The sequence below is a fragment of the Rhinoraja longicauda genome, chromosome 30, assembly GCF_053455715.1.
Source record: "Rhinoraja longicauda isolate Sanriku21f chromosome 30, sRhiLon1.1, whole genome shotgun sequence".
NCBI classification, from domain to species: Eukaryota; Metazoa; Chordata; class Chondrichthyes; order Rajiformes; family Arhynchobatidae; genus Rhinoraja; species Rhinoraja longicauda.
The window spans coordinates 26305267-26324209 of record NC_135982.1 but is presented as its reverse complement, the minus strand read 5'-3'; the positions used below and the strand labels follow the sequence as shown (position 1 = coordinate 26324209).

At 38.3% G+C, this 18943-nt stretch overlaps 1 protein-coding gene across 1 annotated transcript in view; it reads right to left on the bottom strand.

The window, feature by feature from the left end:
- Positions 1-247: 247 nt before the first annotated feature.
- capzb (capping actin protein of muscle Z-line subunit beta) overlaps positions 248-18943 on the bottom strand; it is a 97991-nt gene continuing 79295 nt past the window's right edge. The window contains exons 6-9 of the mRNA XM_078424983.1: positions 17537-17653; positions 11609-11674; positions 7255-7331; positions 248-1507 (exon numbers count right to left, since the gene is read on the bottom strand). Coding sequence (XP_078281109.1) covers positions 1414-1507; positions 7255-7331; positions 11609-11674; positions 17537-17653 — 354 coding nt within the window. The 3' untranslated portion in view covers positions 248-1413. The remainder of the gene's footprint in view (positions 1508-7254; positions 7332-11608; positions 11675-17536; positions 17654-18943) is intronic.

Genomic DNA, 18943 nt, shown 5'->3' with positions numbered 1-18943 from the left:
GTTTGGGAGATGGAAGATGGCCATGTGTTTATCTGTGAGGTGGTGTCCAAGAGCTGGCACCTGGCCTCAGTACAGTCAGCCTGCCAGACTACAACAGCACCTCCCTTGTTGGCGGGTTTGATAACAAACACAATTACAAAATGAATTATGTTTTAAATTCTCGAAGTTATTACATGGGAATTGGAAATAGCATTACTCCAAATACATAACCCCAACTTCTCAGCTAATGCATTGCTATAAATAACCAGAAAAAAGTTTCCAAATCTGGTGTCACAATCAATCTTTATTTTGCAAATAAACTATCGTCAGGCTATCACTTGCAGAGTGACAAAAAATACAAATAATGGTTTCATTTTCCAGTCTGACCAGATAAATTTAATTTTTAAACCAAAAGCCAATCTACTTATTACAACTCTTATGAAGACTGCTTCGTAGTAGTAGATGGACATCCCCCAATGGAATGAATGTGGTCTGTAGGATTCTGCTACTCTAAACTTTAACCAGCTTTAAATAAAGTCTAATGTAACAAATAATGGAAAAACAGAATTCCCTTCACCCAGAAACCTATAGCTGCTCGAGCAACTAGCATTTTCAGAACCCAGTGGTTTATTATTTTTTTATTAGGTCAGGGTATCCACGATATGGATCTAAGACAGATAAATGGTGCATTTCAGCCAAGATTTAACTGTATAGTGAAGTCGACTTGAGACGGTTCTTTTTTTTCCCCACGCATTTCCTTTAAAAAGCCGAGGCATTTCTAAAAAGAAACAGAATTAACACATAACTGCTGTTTGGTGTGATTTTCTAGTTCTATTTATTTTTAGCTTGGAGGTTTTAGGACACAATGTACATTTTAATGTTTAAGCTTTACATAAAAAACTTTGCATTCTTGAAAATATTGACATGGGTAAACCTTAAGGGAAATATGTTAGAACTTGTAGAATTTCAGGTCAATTTATAAAGCATCTTTTCTATAGTACAATACTGAACATACAATCCTTGTCCCTTCAAAAGTTGCAACTGGTAATTAGAACATGATGCTCCAGTGAGATCGGGTCTCCATCTCACGATTGTTGTCTGCAGGTTGATTTTATTCCTTGCTTTACACTTTAAGTGTATCCAGTGTCTTTAAACAAAAAAAAATCTAGGCTAGTATGTTAAACAATGTGACCAATAGCAGTCAAAGTACAAGATGCCTTTTGGTAAAAGTTCCCCATGTTTGATCGTGAAATATGCTTTTGTGTTGTTTACAAGCTAAAACAGCATTTTATACAGTTCTGACAGGGTTAGAATGGCTTTTAAACAAGAATAGTTTAGGCAAATTTTAATAGGACAAATTAAAGAACAAAAGAAATAAGAAAATAATGTAACTGAAACTGACAGTGCTTTGCTTTTGTCAGTGAGCTCAAAGGATCAATAAGATTGCTGCTGTCTTTTCTTCAATGCTTCTGCCAAATTAGTTATCAGAGCTTCCTGGCTTGATCTGTCTGCAAGTGATGCCACAGACCTGTGAAACAAATGAACAACAGTTAACAGGGTGAAGGGCTGCTCAACGAGTTCTTGTGAAAATCAAATCTGCAGATCTTGATGGTATTAGCAGCAAGGATGACTGATGGTGGTGTCACCACAGGTGCACAGTGCAGTAGCCTCTCGATGAGCTGTTTCATTCTCCTGGATTTCAACATGCTTCTCATCACGTGTCCTGAACAATTCCAACATGTGCATTCCATTCGCTCGCTCTGTTGCGTACTGACATATAGCACATGCTTACAACACTACACGAGTCTGAGCAGTTTTTGTTTAAGGTCATTAGTGGGGGCATCTATAACTTGGGGCCAGTTTCAGAATAAGGGGTTGCCATTTTCAGACGAGGTGAAGAGCAACTCTGAGAATCAGGAACTGTCTAGCCAGCAAACTGTGGAGGTAGAGTCATTGTTCATATTCAAGTTGGAGGTTGACAGGTATTTAAACAGCTCATCTAATTTAGTAATTTAGAGTCATACAGCACGGAAACAGGCTCGTCCATGCCGAGCGAGATCCTCATCTAAACTGATCACCAATCAGAATGATGGTTCAGGTAGTCAGTAGAAAGAACGTCCAGGATCACACCACGTGCAGTTTGTCTCCCATTTGTCCATGGATTGATACTTTCCCATTGGAAACCTCAGGATGCTAATGCCAAATAATCTGAACAGCGGTAGAATTTAACTTGCACACATTATATCCTGGAAATGAACATTTTAGCATCACTATATTAAACTTGAAAATGAAAAGTCCCACATAACATTTTTGTGGTCATGGTTGCAATGCAAACGATGCAGAGAAACGGTAGCTGACAGTCCTGTGAATTATATCTCCAATAAAGGACCAGCTTCTTGAGATCAGTAAAGGTGCTTCCCTTCACCCGAGGTCTCAAATAAACCCAAGGCCTTTGGCAGGGAGTTAAATGGAAACACACTTTGAAATCCTGGCATTAGTATTGTCTCAAGCAATGGTGTCTAACAATTTTTAAAGATCAAGACTTCTGAATCAAAAGGTAAAGATTTCCCTTTCCAAACATCAGTCCTTTGGGAAGTTTGATTGTATAAGAAACAAGACTTCAGCTAGGAAGAGAATTTACTCTTCAATCTGGAAACAGCAATTTTGTTTATGATCAGTTATTAAGCAGGAACAGTAGGCGTGGAAGTTGCTCCCTCTGTCAGAAGTGCAACTCAAGTACTGCAATCATAAACACGCATTTTATCCTGAGAACCGAACACATCACTAGTATTTATTCAGCTGAGAAGACTGGCCGATATTGCCCCCTAACATTTAACGGAAAAAAAATCAGGGCTTGAGAGGAGATGCAGAATTGCAAGTTTAAAGGAGCTTAAGGTGAGAAAACCAAATAAACAGATTGATCCAAACCAGCACAAACCTTTCAACAAAATAGGAAACATGACATTACATGAACTGATCAGACCGTGCAAATTCCAAAGAGAGTATAACTGAACTAATGCTGACTTTTACAATTGTGTACATGCAGCAGCAACATATACCAGTGCAGAGCTTCAGATGCATGGTTCCTGTGTGCTTGTATGAGCCATTTAAACATTGATTGCTCACCATCATGATCCCCATTCACCACAAGAAACTGATAATTTTAGGGGCTAGCCGAGCCATATAGTTATAAATAGAGTCAGGATGTTCAGACGCTAAAAATCTCTGAAATAAGCAAGCAAATAGGCATAATAAAATTACAAAAAAGGCACAAAAAAGGCATTTATTTACAAAAAAAGGCATAAAAGGCATGTATTTCCACCACCAAAATATGGTTAAAAATTATAATATAAAGGTATACTACATTAAATGACCAAAGTTGCCTGGTTGCACATAATTTCTAGCAGTATTTTCAAATTATCTGGTCTGCCAGACAGAATATGCTTCAGTTCTGAGAAACTTCTTTCTACCCCAGCTGAGGTCACTGGTGCATCCCCGAAACAAGCTGCAGACTCTATATTCATGTCGATATACTCCTTTGATTGTTGACCTGCCTCTAGTGTACCGATGACCACATTGGCAACATATCTCTCCACAGCATAGGTTGTCTCATCTATCGGGATCCATATTTTGTTGCATGCAACTTCATCTCTACTTTTCTGCACAACAATGTTGAAGTTGCTGTCAACATAATTTTTCCGTAATGATGACTTGCTCGGTATATGTTCCTCTGTGTGTTTCTCTAAAAAAAACCCCGAGAGATTTGTTTTCCAATTTCCACAATGGAATTCCAGCATCAATGAATGCCTTGTACAGATCACTCGAAAACTCAGATTTGCGACTGGAGCCAGCAGTAAATGTAGTGAGGAGACAAGCTTGCGTATTTCCCACCTTCAGTTTCTCTGCCGCCGACTTGTGTTTAGCTGTCTGTACATGCTGGGAGACGAAATATTTCTTATCATGATTTGCTGTTTTCTCACATGCTTTGCAAAACAGCATGTTGAGAATATATCACTCCGGTACACTGTCACCAAATTGTTCCATTTTTTACACGCCGTTGACTTGACTTTAGGCATTTTGACGCTTGCAAGGGTAGATCCTGCAGGAGCCCCCGCTCCTGCAGACCTCTACAGGCAGGCCAAGTACAAGCTGAGAAGAGGAATCAGTGCTGCCAAGGAAAGGTATTCCGAGAAGTTGAGGAGCAAGTTCTCAGCTAATGACGACTCTTCAGTTTGGAAGGGCTTGCAAGAAATCACAAGCTACATGAGGAAAACCCTTGTAACCCTTGGACAATCGTCAGCTGACCATCGACCTGAACGAGTTCTACTGCAGGTTCGATAAACAGAAACTTAACCCTGGTACCCCCTCCCCACTCCCCCACTCCCCAAACATCACTTCACATCTACTCACAGCCTGCCTCCAGCCTGAAAAGACTGGACTCTTCCCCACCCACCCCTCTTCAATCACCACTCAACACCCACTAACAGCCTGACTGCAAAAGACTGGGGCCTCATCCACTACCCACGACAGAACGACCGATGGTGGCGCCCCCGGTTTTGCCCCGGTGGTGGAAATTTTCTTGTAAGTTACGTTAAAACAGCAAAAAAGACTGATTTAGGCACTCGATCGTGAGAAAGGCATTATCTTGCTGAAATCATCCCAAAAAAAGGCATAAAAAGGCACTTATGGCAAAATCCTGGCTCTAGTTATAAACAATAATTTGCTTTGAAAAAATAAAGTTAGCTTTTCAAAGGTCTGCAGTCATGAAGCACAATCACACACAGAGTTCTTAAGGCTTTCTTTTGGGGCAAATACCATGCACAAGTTAAAGCCTCCAGTGAGTCCACTACAAGCATGACAACCATGCAGGTAACTCCCAAAATATTAAGCTCATTTATAACTTTATTTTGTTTAATACGACACCCAGAGGGCGACTCTTTTTTCATCAAAGCGTTTTAAAAAAACCTTTTAACAAGCAGGTTATCAGATCATTCTTAATTTTTGCAGGATTTCCACCTACATTGAAATTGCTATGATCAAGTGAGATGCAACATTTAATGAACGGCATTTCCCAACTACCTCTGAAAGATTTGCTCAGTCAGTGAACTAATGTGCTGGGCACTCCATCCTTCCTACACAGGCGATAAAGGACTAAACTCCTCGCTAATCATTCCCAACAGTCATGCAGAGGACCCTTTCCCCCTCTGCATTAAACAGGGCTACTCACTTTCAGCCACCCTGCCAAAATAGGCAGTAATAATGCTGATAAATGGACAATGCCAATTGTGATTGAACATAAACTATAATCTAAATGGTACCAAATTACAACATAGGAAGTAGAGTTAGATTGAAATCATAACATGTTTAATCTATTAGCTGTATTTTATTTAGCAAAGCTGAGGAATAAATTAGTTTTCTTTGTCATGTTTCTTGAAAGTATTGCCTCCTGGTGAAAGACACTTAATGAGTCTCTATGGAAGGGTAGCATGGATAATGAAACCAGGACGTTTTGGAACATGGACTACATAGGTAACCTTGATTCCTGCTTCACACCTTCCAGCAAGATAGTTAGGTGGTAAACATGAATAACAACCCTAGACCACATTGGCAAATTCATAACTCTGGATTGAGTGCGGCACAGTACAGTGGATGTTCTGTATGATTCAGTAACAGAACCTTTCTTCATGACTGCTGGGCTTTGTCCCTGAACATTGAGGGATACCGAGATGCTTTGCTACATTGCACCTTTAATGTGAACACATTTCTGCTAAACACAGGGCAATAATTTTCATGGATTGTGTTGCTTTTTAAAAAAAAATTGGACAGTTTGAAACACAAATTTCACCATTTCTGCCATTTCCAACCACTATTTTTCTATAGTACTATAGAAAAATAAACTGGTTGGAAATGGCAGAAATCATGAAATTTGTGTTTCAAACTGTCCAAAATTAAAAAAAGCAACACAATCCATGAAAATTAATGCTCTCTCTCTCGGAAGTTTTTAGTTTAAAAGCATGAAGATCCTTCGGGAGTTGGAAGATTCCAATAAAAGCTATTGACTGAAAAGTAATTAGGCACAAACTTTTAACACACTGCACGTCAAGATTTAAAGTTATCAAAGCACTTTTACAAACCACGTGTTGCAAGTGTTGTTTTCACTCTACAATAAAAAGCAGCCGTTTCCTTGAGTGAGGTGGGTTAAAGGTTAGATTTACCAGTAAAACTTCATGCAATGATAAAGGCTAACTATGTCAGCCCAGTTAAGTTGTGGTTAATCACATTTTAAGCCTCACAGGCAGATACCTGGGCATTTAATTATCGGGCTGGATGAAGATCTGGCGCTGGGTCAGTACTTGAGACAGTTCCCTCTGTAACTGTTTAAGTTTTTGGGTGTCTGGTAAATCATCAATTGATCTATAAAAATGTTTTGTTTTCACATGAAAGTCAAGGAAAGAGATACAATCCAGAAAAATAAACATTAAAAATCAATAAAACCAACACATACAAACCTTAATAATGGTGCTTTCTTCATATACAAAACACATTTTAACAGGTCCTATTTTGGATAACACGCTCAAAAAGTCATGCTAAAGCTCCATAACCAAATTATATTTAAATAGTTTCAATATTACATTTCTACTGCTGATTTTGTTTTCCCCTCTATGATAATTCCTCTCGAGAATATCAGGACACCCACATTTTCAAAAAACTGTATATTCATAAAAATTCCAAACAAATATTATCCACGGCAGGCATATTTGTTATTCTCTGAATAAATTCCCTTAAACACCCACTTAAACTGGAATTTCAAAACCACTGAGAAGGTAAGAATTTGAGAAATTGAAGGAGAGGAGACTGTCATTTGGCCCAGTGAGTCCATGCTGGTTCAAGAGCTGTACATCCTAACCCCATTCACAAGCTCAGGGCCTTTGTTACCAATATCCAAGTCCAACCAAGCAATTCTCCTGTCATCATTGGAACTTTAGATTCCAAAGTAAAAATGTCTCTTGTGCTGAAATTCATTGATGGCCTTGCTAATCACTCCCTCTGATCTCCTCCAACAGTGCACATACAAGGTTACTGTGCATTGCATTGTTATGGAGCCATCTCTTTGGCTCACATTACTCTCGGTGCCTTCTGCGTCCTTGGCCCATGTTCCAGGATCTTCTCCCTAAAATTTCCCATCTCCCATCCTTTTTAAAGGTTTTTGATTAAAATACTGCTAAAACAAGGGCTTCCACAAGGGTTACATAGAAATAGCGTTTCATACATTACCTTAGTCCATTCACAATATCCTTTGTTTTCCCAAAGTAGATATCATTCAATGTGCTTCTGATCTTGTTTTCCATATCCTATAAGAACAATAACAATCAAATCAGCTAGTTATAAAGATCATCTTCCCACCACATTTAATAGAGTGTCTTTGGTATTTCAGTTAAACAAACAGAATGAAACGGAACCATCTCCAAGTATTTAATGCACGATCAGGTGCAGGCAGTCGCACTTTATCAACATAACCATCACTGCAGTGTTAGGGAGATGCCATACTTCTTCAAGACAAAAATGTATCGAGGGTTGAAGAACAAAATGGCAGTGAAGTCCTGATTTGGCTGTGGTCATGTAATCATGCAGCACGGAAACAGGCCATTCAGCCCAGTTCATCTGTGCCAACCAAGATGCTCATCTGCTCTAGTCCCATATCCCTCTAAACCTTTCCTCTCCATGTACTTGTCACAATTCCCTTAAATTCTTAACAAAATAAAAACAGGGAATATTCAAAACACTCAGCAAATCAGGCAGCACCCGTGGAGAGAGAAACAAAGTGAATACGCAGGTTGAGGAATTTTCATCAGAATTCTTCTGTGTTTTATTTCAGATTTGCAGCATGAACAGATTTTAAAAAAAACATTTTCATCAACTGGTTTCAGTCATACCCATTTCGTTCAGCATAACTGGAGTCAAACTAAATCTGGGTACACACTGAAGTGATTGGGAATTCAAGCCTCATGTTTGAAGTTCTTCTGATACCAAGTGAACTAGCAATCAGAAGTATACACTAGATGACCAGTAAGTTACCTCTCGACACCCATTCTCATGACTGCATGAATACATTTTCAAGAAAGGAGCTATATATGCACAATGAAAACCTATCCACTTTATTGAAGGATAAAGAGTATTAAAAATTATGCAACTTCTGGCCCAGGTAATTTGGCTCTTTTTTAAAAAGTTCAATTTTTCAAGAATGAAAACAAAACAAGTACACCTGTTAGAAATGCAGCAGATAGACTCCAGGCACCAAGCCACGTGGGAATGTAAGGGACTGCCTGTGATCAGTGGAGCACTTTCAATGAGAAATATTACCTAGAGCTCTTCCACAGAGCGAGGGAGAGCCTTTGGCATTAACATTCAAGACCAGCAAGGAGCTGGGAACATTTCCTTATCTTAATAAAAGTTCTCTGGCTACATGGATTTGCTAGCTCAGCTGTTTAAATTGAAATAATTATCAACTCCATTCATACAACAGTGGAATATGAGAATTCTCACCAGATAAACCAATACTGTTTAATATATTAAATCTTGATTCTCCTCTTGCTGGATAATAATTTACCTAACAATACAATAAACTGCTTCAAATCACTATTAGGAATGCAGTGGGCACCTTCACTGCAGCAACATTTGTGACCTCTACCTGCCTGCAGTGAAAATCGAATGATCACGTTTCCCCTTGTTCCCTGTACAGGGGACTCATCCATCTAGTTTTCCAGCATTCCAATACAACCATTAAATCATGGGAGAGAATTAAACAGGATCTTCATTTTGCCCAACTTTAATTGGCAGATGTCAAACATTTCAAACTGTGGCTTTCTCTGATGCACCCAGTTTCCTATTAGATATCATGATTCATGCTCCAACTCCAAATCATTTGGATTTTAATATTATCATATTTCATTCATTTGAGACTTAAGCTTTTTGAAGCATCAGAAGTTTTATAACTATATGATGCAATGATTCACAATCACTTTTATTTGCAACCGTCAAAAGGAATCAAGGAAAATGAAACAGGTTGACATGTGGCTTGAAGCATGCTCAGACTAGGTCTGGTGTGGGTGCTTTTCACCACCAGAGGACACTAGTAGACCTTCTTACAGGCAATGTATTCTTGTTTGGTCAATTTAATTGTGGCCAGCTTGGGCTCTGTAGCAGCTATTGAACTTTCCAAAGAATTTTGGCTCCTAAAATAATAAATATGTTTTGTGTACAAGCCAGAATTCTGTGGAAAATGTTATAGTACAGCTACAGAACACAGGCAAGCCACAGTGATGTCACCATTCCCGGACTGCACATCATGCAGGCAAACAAAGTTATTATCCTGATGATACAAGCTGTGATGCTTCAAGCTGGATTCTTTCACACTGCAGAAAAACATGACTTTGACCACGAGGAGCATATTTATTTTTCCGGTTCATTGGTCAATTGTTAATCACGTCTTCTATTAATTAACTTTTATCCCCTTTTTTTTATTTTCCAAGAAATCTGCATCAGTGGCTACACAGCTCACTAGCCTCCAAAACTCTAACAAATAGTGAGATCACTTGGCATCCGTTCTTCCCGACAGCAAGCTGGCAATTGTATCCATACATTCTGTCTACATTATGACTGATTTAAAAGTGATCATTGTACACCTGTAAACTGTCATTTTTATGTAGCATGACATTAAAAAAGAGATGTTAAACTACCCTGGAACTTTTCTTTTACATAGTAGATGCCAAACATGCAAAATTTCAGTTATCTGCTTTAGAAGGCTTGGAACTAACATACAATGTTTCTGGCTTTTTGACCCAAATAAGAAATTAGTGATCATACAGAGTTTTTCCGTATCCTAGATTATGCCAGACATCTCATCAAACAACACAAAAACATTTGGTAATCCTATTCTGAACAACATTCATAAAAATGATTGCCAAATTGGGAAGAGAAAGATTAAATGTTTGATTAAAATGGTAGCTGGGTTTTGAAGAATGGTTTTGTTACGGGCAAAATATCTGAATATGGATTCACCAATGATCTGTGCCAATCATTTTGCATTGTACCAAGGCAAGTGTTAATTACTGTCATGGTTTAGGAAACATTCCCAACTAAAATGTAGATAAAGAGGATCACTATATTTAAACTATCAAGAAATTAATTGAAGTGTCATGATTCAAGTTGAGGATGCAAAATATACTTTTATTTACGAGAGGTCTCAATGCCTGAATAATTTACTCCTTGTAAAGGATCAGTGTATAAAATTCACATTAGAACATAGCACAACGTAGGAACAGGTTCTTTGGCCCACAATGTCAGTGCAGAACATGATGCCAGTTTAAACTAATCTCCTCTGCCTACACATGATCCCTATCTCTCCATTTCCTGCGTTCTACAAGTAAGGCAGTTCTGAATCAAAATGTTCAAATCACTGTAAATCCCATGCATCTTACCAATTATCCATTATAACTAGATAGTGCTTCTCATGTGTTTACTGAACAATTCTTTCATTGGAATAAAAAGCCAGCTGCTGGAAGAACTCAGCAAGCCTGGCAGAATTGGTGGAGAGAAATGTCTACTGTAGATGCTGGAATTTGAGTAATGTTCGGATAGTCACGGTTAAATCAGCGCTGCCAAAGTTGAAAAGAAACTAGAAAATATGGAAAATGTTCAGCAGGTAAGGCAGCATCTGTGGAAAGGGAAAACATTCACATTTCAAGTCTGGGAGCCTTCATTAAAACTGGGGGGGGGGGGGGGGGGGGGGAGGGAGGCAACTTAGCAGAGAAAGTGGAAGATAAGCTTTAATTGAGTTTCTCCAGTACTGTGTTTTATGCACGAGTCCAGCTTCTGCAGTTTCTTGTGTCTCCATTTAATGGCCAACCGACTCCACTCACACATTGACCTTTCCCTCAATGGTCTCCTGCATTGTCACAAGGTAAGGTTGCAGAACAGCACCTCATCTTCTGCCTGGACATGATGTAGCCTTCAGCACTCAATGCCCAATTTTCCAACTATTTCTGTCTGTATCAGAACTGGATGCTGCTGTCTCATTTATTGTACAGTATCATCGACTGGGCACATCCCAGAACCTTACCATTAAGAACTACACCGACAAAGCAGCTTAACTCCAACCTTATGGACAGTTGTCAACATTCAAGTCAACAATTGAAGTGTATTAATAACAAAGTATTGAGATAAATTGACCAATAATACCCACTTTAAAATAAAAGCAAATACAGAAAAAAATGGGCTAAACATATTAAAAATGATGTTAAAACACAAAAAAAATACTCAGCAGGTCAGGCAGCATTTGTGGAGAGAGAAACAGTTAAAGTTTGAGTATTATTGAAAGGACTGTCTTGTATCATTAACTTTTTCTCTCTCCACAGACAGTGCTCGAATTACTGAGTATCTCATTCATTTTCTATTTGTATTTCTGATTTCTGGTCTCAGCAGCGTTTTTGCTTTTAAAATGGATGCTGTTTGCCACAGTGACCTGCTATTTGTGCTGGCCAGAGCCGTTGCAACTGTTGTTGCAAGAAGCCACGCACTCTGCTCCTCATCCAGTGATACCTATCTGCCACACAGAGAAAGCTGCACCTACCTCAACCAGCTTTCCAATGTTAGCAATGTGAGGCGACGACTCACTCACGTTCTCGTCCTTCTCCATCTGCAACAACAAAAACAGGTTCAGAATGTGTGCTGGACTGACAAGGAAAATTCATCGTAGACAAGGCTGCACTCTTATCTGTGCCCAAGTCAGTGAATGAACCAGGGTTCTCTATGGTTGTAGTTGAACTCAGTTGCAGAACGTAAAGCCACGTTCGGTTCTTCAGTCTGAACATTTTACATATAAGAAAATGATTTTCAGAACCAGACATTGCAACCAAAGTAACTGCTGCATAATTTCTTTGGCCATCTGTCTCCACATTATAGTTGCCACTTGGTGGCAGACGGTTGTGAAAGGAGTTCATGAAACTGGACCCTCCGGGCCCTGCAGGCTGGTGCACAATAGACGCATTGATCAGGCCATCGGACTCTTCAAAAGACCCAATTCCGCAGCTGCAAGCAACTCGATAGCTGGTGTCCAAACATTTTCCACGATTCATACAATTACCAACAAAAAAAGCAACAAAAAGATACAAATATATTAACATGACTCATTATGCTGCATTAGATGGGTGGTCTGCAGAGAACAATGTAATCACATTCACACTAACAGCCTTCTTTAGAACAGCACACAGAGAGATTCTTCATACTAGCAGCACGAGAATGTAGAACACCTCCAAGCCCAATCACACAAATATATCTACCAAAAACCACAAATTGCTCATGGTGACTTTTTTTTAAGCAAATAGAGCATTGTTTGAATAATGCCTTAAACTGGATTTTAAGATTCCGCCACTTGTTCCGGAGGAAATATTTTCTGCATTCTCTTATCATTGAAACTACTTTGGTTAGATCACCCCCTCAAATGCTTAACTCAAAGGGAATACAGGTCAAGTTAATGCTGAACGCCTCCATAATTTAACCCTGTAAGCCCTGGTGATTACAAGCACCCCTTCAAAAAAAAAGCCAATGTCTTTTCTGCAGTTAAGTGCCCAAAATGAAATGTGCTCTTCCAAAGAAGATAGCTGAAGTTTACGCAGAATTTAAGCATCATATTCTCTCATCTGTTTCCCCACCGAATTAAATTCGGTTTAATTAAATAAAACTTTTACTTTCTTTTCCACTTCTTAATGATCTGTGCACATGGATAACCAGAACTTCTGTCCAGTTTCTAACTTCCCATCATCTCAAAATTACATTGATTTTCCTTTCCTGGGTTCAAAGAATTTCTCTTGCACTTCCCACAATGAACTCCAGCTGTCATAGTTTTGCTCATTCGCTTTAAGCCACTTATGTCTTTTAGAAGCTTCCTGTTCCCAACATTCTGTCCTTCCTAACATGGAATTGTGAGCAAATCAATTAGCAAAAAGTAGATTTAAAAACTCAGAGACACAAAATGTTTTGTTCCGCCCCCATCTATCTTCCAGCTTCCTCCAACACCCTAGTCTACAATCAGACTGAAGGAGGGTCCCAACCAGAAACGTCACCAATCCATGTCCTCCAGAGATGCTCCCTAACCCACTAAGTTACTCCAGCATGGTGTCTTTTATTTTGTAACAGCATCTACAGTTCCTTGGGTCTAAATTAAAATGAAAAACATTAAATTAAAAACTTTGTTAGGGCATTGTAGGGAACTAGACTCCATTTCAAGATGTTTCTGCTTAAGGTTTGCCTCAATTTTTACATTTTGCATTCATCCAAATGCATTCATTATTTTATTTTTGTAAATGAGACAACACAAACAGATGGTGACAATAGGAAATAAGATTTATATAGCACTTTTCAATTCAGAAGATATTCCATATGTTTTACATTTCTCCTTTATGGAGAGAATTAAATATTACCACACAGGGAGACTTTTTATTCAGAGCAAGTCTGCAAAAACATCAATGAAGTAAATGAAATAGATAATCAGAACTGGTTTGAGAGTAAATATTGGTCAAGAGATCAAGAGAATCAAGATCAAGAGAATTCTAGAGCTCATTTTCAAATAGTGTCACAAGATTTTCCAAGTCTTTCAGGGAATAGCTAACATATGAATTTGTGTAATGAGGTTGGAACTCAGTTCATTGTCATCTGCCAAAGGGGAATTACATTTTATTTTCATTCCCCTTGTTCCAGCGTGCTCATTATTAAAATTCACTACCACTAATTCATTTGCCAAGTTGGACAGAAAACAAAACATAGCCAATGTGAAAAAACATAATTGACTGCTTATATAACTCCAAAAGATTCGAATGTCATTATTAAAACATTGATTAGTTTAAAATTCTGATTTCCATAACATTTCCACTTTATCCCGTCACTTCAACCATTTCATTATATAAATGGAAATTGCTTATGTGACTGCTGCAAATTTTCAGATTAAGCAAGATTCTTGGAACCAGAGACAAATGCAGACCACTCCAGTCCATACTTGTTACATGGTTGTATTACCCACTATCACAAGCACGGCATTTGTCTATATTTATGATACGAGCTGTGAATCAAGGACTGGAACAGCTTGATCATGTGCATTGGCAGTCCCCACAAGATTGCAAAGCTGGTGACGCATACTTGTTTTTCAATGCAAGACCAGTTTCCGAACCCAAAGCCACTCTTCAATGCAATTGAACAATTCCTTTTTAATTTCATGACTTTTAATAATAAAAATGAAGAGGGGGAGGCCATAATGGTTCTAATAATCCTATGCCTCAAGTTCACTTCCACATACATTTATAGAGAATTTAGAAATGTTTACAGGTTTACCATTGTTAACACAATTTTTAAAATCTGATATTCCAAACGATCCATATTAATATAACCCTCATGCCCACATAAATGACTAACTTAAAGACTTAATGATTGAACTCGTATATACTTCAATTTTAGTGATCACTTTTCCCAAGAGGATATCGACAAGATTAATAATTAGCTGTTTCATTACATTAGACCAAGTTCTAAGATAGCTGCCACAATATTCTTTCGGAAAACGATCCCAAATTTATCCTAACGTCTTCTGTGATGGGATTTACAAAGCTATTTTGAGGAATAACATTTCCTATGAGGACACAAAGTGCTGGAGTAATTCATCGGGTCAGGCAACATCCCTGTAGAACACTGTTAGGTGATGTTTCTGGTCAAATATCTTCTTCAGATTGATGTGGGGGGGGGGGGGGGTGGGAATGAAAATGGGGGAAAGAAGAAAGCTGGAAAAGGGGGAAAGACAGGACAAAGCATGGCAGGAAATAGGTCGACATAGGCGCGGGGAGGCTTTTGATAGATGAGCAATGGATTTTTAATGTGTTTAGTTGATGATATCTCCGTGTTGCTTGCCACATATCTCATACAGACTGCAAATCATGCAAAACAAAATGGAGATTGCATGCCACAGAGCCTATTGAATTTTTAAGGGCAGTTTTCTTCGGCAATAGTGCCAAGCGTTAAAATTCTACTATCGATCAGCTAATTCAGGCTTTACTACATGGTTTTTGGTCCAAAACAAAGTTTTCATGTACATGCCCCAGCAGACACTGTGTCTGCCCGATTGGGGCACACCGTCGACCTCAGAAAGGCTTAATATTTTTTTGATGCTTCATCATGTTTTCCCAAGATAAGGTAACTTCCAACTCCAGCAGGCTCTTTGGAATGAAACCTGATAACACTTAAATCAGACATACTGGTGGAGGATAAGCTGAGTCATTGTCCTATCTCATTACTTCATTACATGATTACCTTTCATAGCCTTTACAGTAATACTTAAAGGTAACCTTAATACAGCTTACATATCCATTATATATTACTCTGTGTATAAATTAAAGACAGAAGCCAAAGTGCTTAATTGGAGAACTTTTAAGTTGGTCTTCACAAGGCTGACAGCAGGCAGTTCAAAAAAATATATTTTCTCTGAGCACTGTTTTTATTGGCAAGGTCCATGACTCTGCAATAATTATGTTTCTCGGCTTTATTCTTTAAAAAATGTAAGTGTTTATGCTTCTTTCCATGAAATATTTACACCACAGAGCTTTACTGAAGTTTAAAAAAATATTACTGTTAATTTAACTGTTCAGGATTCAATAATATATAATGCCGTTTTCGGCCTTACAATTTACATATGTTACTTATCAGATCTAACCAGAAAAGATGGTCTGCAGTGAAGTTATAGTAAAATTTAATTTTCCAATATTACAAACTGAAACTACTACTTCCTCTGATGCCAATCACAATTCGTTATGAATTAGCACAAATTGATAAAGCCTGCTTTGAATCTTGATCAGAGACATTGAAACGCAGTTCAATGGCCTTTAATAGCACCAGGCTGTCAGGGCTATCCATGGGCAGTTTCTTAGGCACCACTGTTTGAGGACTACCGATCACTATCAGATGACTCTGCCCTTTGAGACATCTACAGTAGCAAAGCCACTCCATGTGTGGCAAAGGAAATAGCATTGGGGAGGAGAGAGGATGGCAGGGGTGAGGTGCATAAAGCATGGACAGACCCATTATGTGCAACACCAAGAAAGATCTCAAGGATATGGAGAGAAAACAGAGTTAGCAGAAGCAAAGTTCAAGGGTTTCAGTGACAATGGATGGAATTGAGATTGTTCCCTTTTCTTGAGGGAGAATTAAGGAAATATTGATTGCTGTGATTAAGAAAGTAATTGATAAAGAAAACCCGTTTCCCTGGACAAGTTGGCCAGTAATCAAAACATACAGATTTAAGATCACTGGAAAATTAAGAGGGAGAAATGATTGTAGGAACCAGATTCGTTTTGTGCAGCATGTTTTGATTTGTAGTCTTCCTGCTGAAAGTAGAATCAATAGTAACCTTTGAAACAGAAATGAGTACATAGAAAAGTAAAAATTCACAGAATGCATTTGTTTATCTTCTACACTTGCAGAGCGAAAATCAGGACCTTACAGGGGGGAAAAAATCACTGGCGATTAGTTTCACAACGTGGCAGCATCAAAATACCTGTATATGCTAAAAATAAGGAACTACAGATGCCGGTTTATACAAAAAAGGACACAAAGTGCTGGAGTAACTCAGGTCAGCCAGCATCTCTGGAGAACATAGGTGATATTTCGGGTTGAGAATCTTCTTCAGACTTATTGTGTGCGTGTTGGGGAAGGAAGAGAAGAAAGTTGGAAGAGGAGAGGCAGGGAGCTTGAGGAAGATGAGTCACAGTGGGAAGAAAGAGGTTTTCTCCACTACCACCCTTCCTGCTGCTTTCCTGCTGCCTGACCTGCTGAGTTGGTCCAGCACTTTGTGTCCTTACCTGTAAATACTGCATTGCATTCCTTCTCTATGCAATTAACTTCCTTCCTCAGGCCAGGCACATTGGATCCAGAGTGTAAAAATTGCTGAATATAAATGATGTAGGGTGACCACTGTTTTGGACAATATTCAACTTAAAGTTGCCAATGACCATCAGTAAATTATATTTACATTACATTTATTCACTTAGTTTAAAGTTTCACAAAAACACAAATGACTCTCTAGTCCAAATCAAGATGGCATGTGGCTTGGAGGGTAATCTGCACTCGGTGGTGTTGCCATGCACCTTCTGCATTTTGCTTTCTTGGTGGTACAGAGATACTGTTGGTGTAGCCTTAGCAAGTTACTGCATTGAATTTTGTAAATGGCACATACTACAGGTGGTGAAGAAATGGAATGTCAAAGTGATTGATGGAGCACAAATCAAAGGCTCCTCTGGAGAAACGCTTGAGAATGGTTGGAGCTATATTAATTGAGGCAAGTGGAGAGTATTCCATTACCTTTCTGACGTGCATTGAAGATAGCTTTGGGGTGTCAGGAGATTAATTACTCACTGCAAGATAACCAGCCTTTGACTTGCTCATGGAACCACAGAATTTTCTGTTTCTAACAATATATTAGCCCATAACAGTATTAACCCTTAATGATAGAAGCCTATTACAATACCTGTCTAGTCAGACTGCCACCAAGGTTCATAGTGCCAGAGCCAGTCTTGTTTGTTTGTAGCCAAAGCATAACCGTGGAGGTCAGTTTGTAGTGAGCAGTACGTCCACTTGATTTCTCCTGGGAAATGCATTGAAGAGTTATTCAGAAAAATACCAAAAAAAAATCTGATTTTCTGCATATATGCATATTTTGAAAATTATTCAAACTGTAGAATGAGCTACACCACACATAATTTGCCTTGCAAAAGAAAAACAGATACACAAATGAACCAGAGAAACAACATACCAGATCTCGAATACAGCAAGGGAGTGATATATATTTTTTTTTGTTTTTTATTCTAGCAAAGAAAGGCCTCCTGTATTGTAAATATATACATCTCTGCAATATCGTGAGTGATATAAAGTGGAATGCATGATTACATACTGGTACGAGGAATTGTGCCAAGGCCATGAATATAATGGTGTTTCACTGACATTTTTTACACCTCACCTGATTAGATAGAAATGTATAGGCTAAATTTGACTTGAAGGAAGAGAGTGATGCATTCAAAACTGTAATTAATGAAAGAAAAAATATCTGTAATTTATTGGGTTTTAAGGGGACTAAAAGGATTTAAGTGTCCACGATCAGAGATTACTAACAATTAATTGATGGACAAGTTCAAAAATTATTCAGAAAATAGCAGGAATATTGGTCATTTTTGGTATATTGGAATATAAATTTGTAGAAACTGTCTGTCAATAATAGCGTTATGGACAAATCCTTACCTAGAGTACAAATTCAGTTCATGGGTGAACTTCAGGAAAGATACACTTAACTTGGAAGAGGCATCGCAGAGTTTCACCAAAACACTGCAAAGGTTTAGAGAACTTAGTTGTGAGGACAGGCTACATAAACCTGATTTGTATTTCCTCAAACAAAGTTGAATGATGATCTTTACATTTTTTTTGCGAAAGCAGCAGTTGATATAGAAGATATAACCTTCTCTTTCAAATGAATCTTAAAGATCATATAAAACTTTAAAATTAAAGCCATACCATTTGAGAGTAAAATTTCAAAACATTCTTTTTCCCCCCACAGCTAAATATTGGAAATTTAATCACTCCAAGCAAAAGATTGGATACAACGTTAATTTAAATTTTAACACTGAAACTAAAAAACCTTTGACAGGTTAGAGGAATAAAGGATATGCACACATAAATGGAACCAAGGCACACATCATTCATGATTTAATTATGCAGGTTTGAAGAGTTGAATAACACATTCCTATTTCTTTGCAACATAAATCATTTTGATCACATGATCACATTGAATGGCGGTGCTGGCTCGAAGGGCCGAATGGCCTACTCCTGCACCTATTGTCTATTTTCCTGGGATTGTGTCACTTTACCATTTCTATTAATTTTT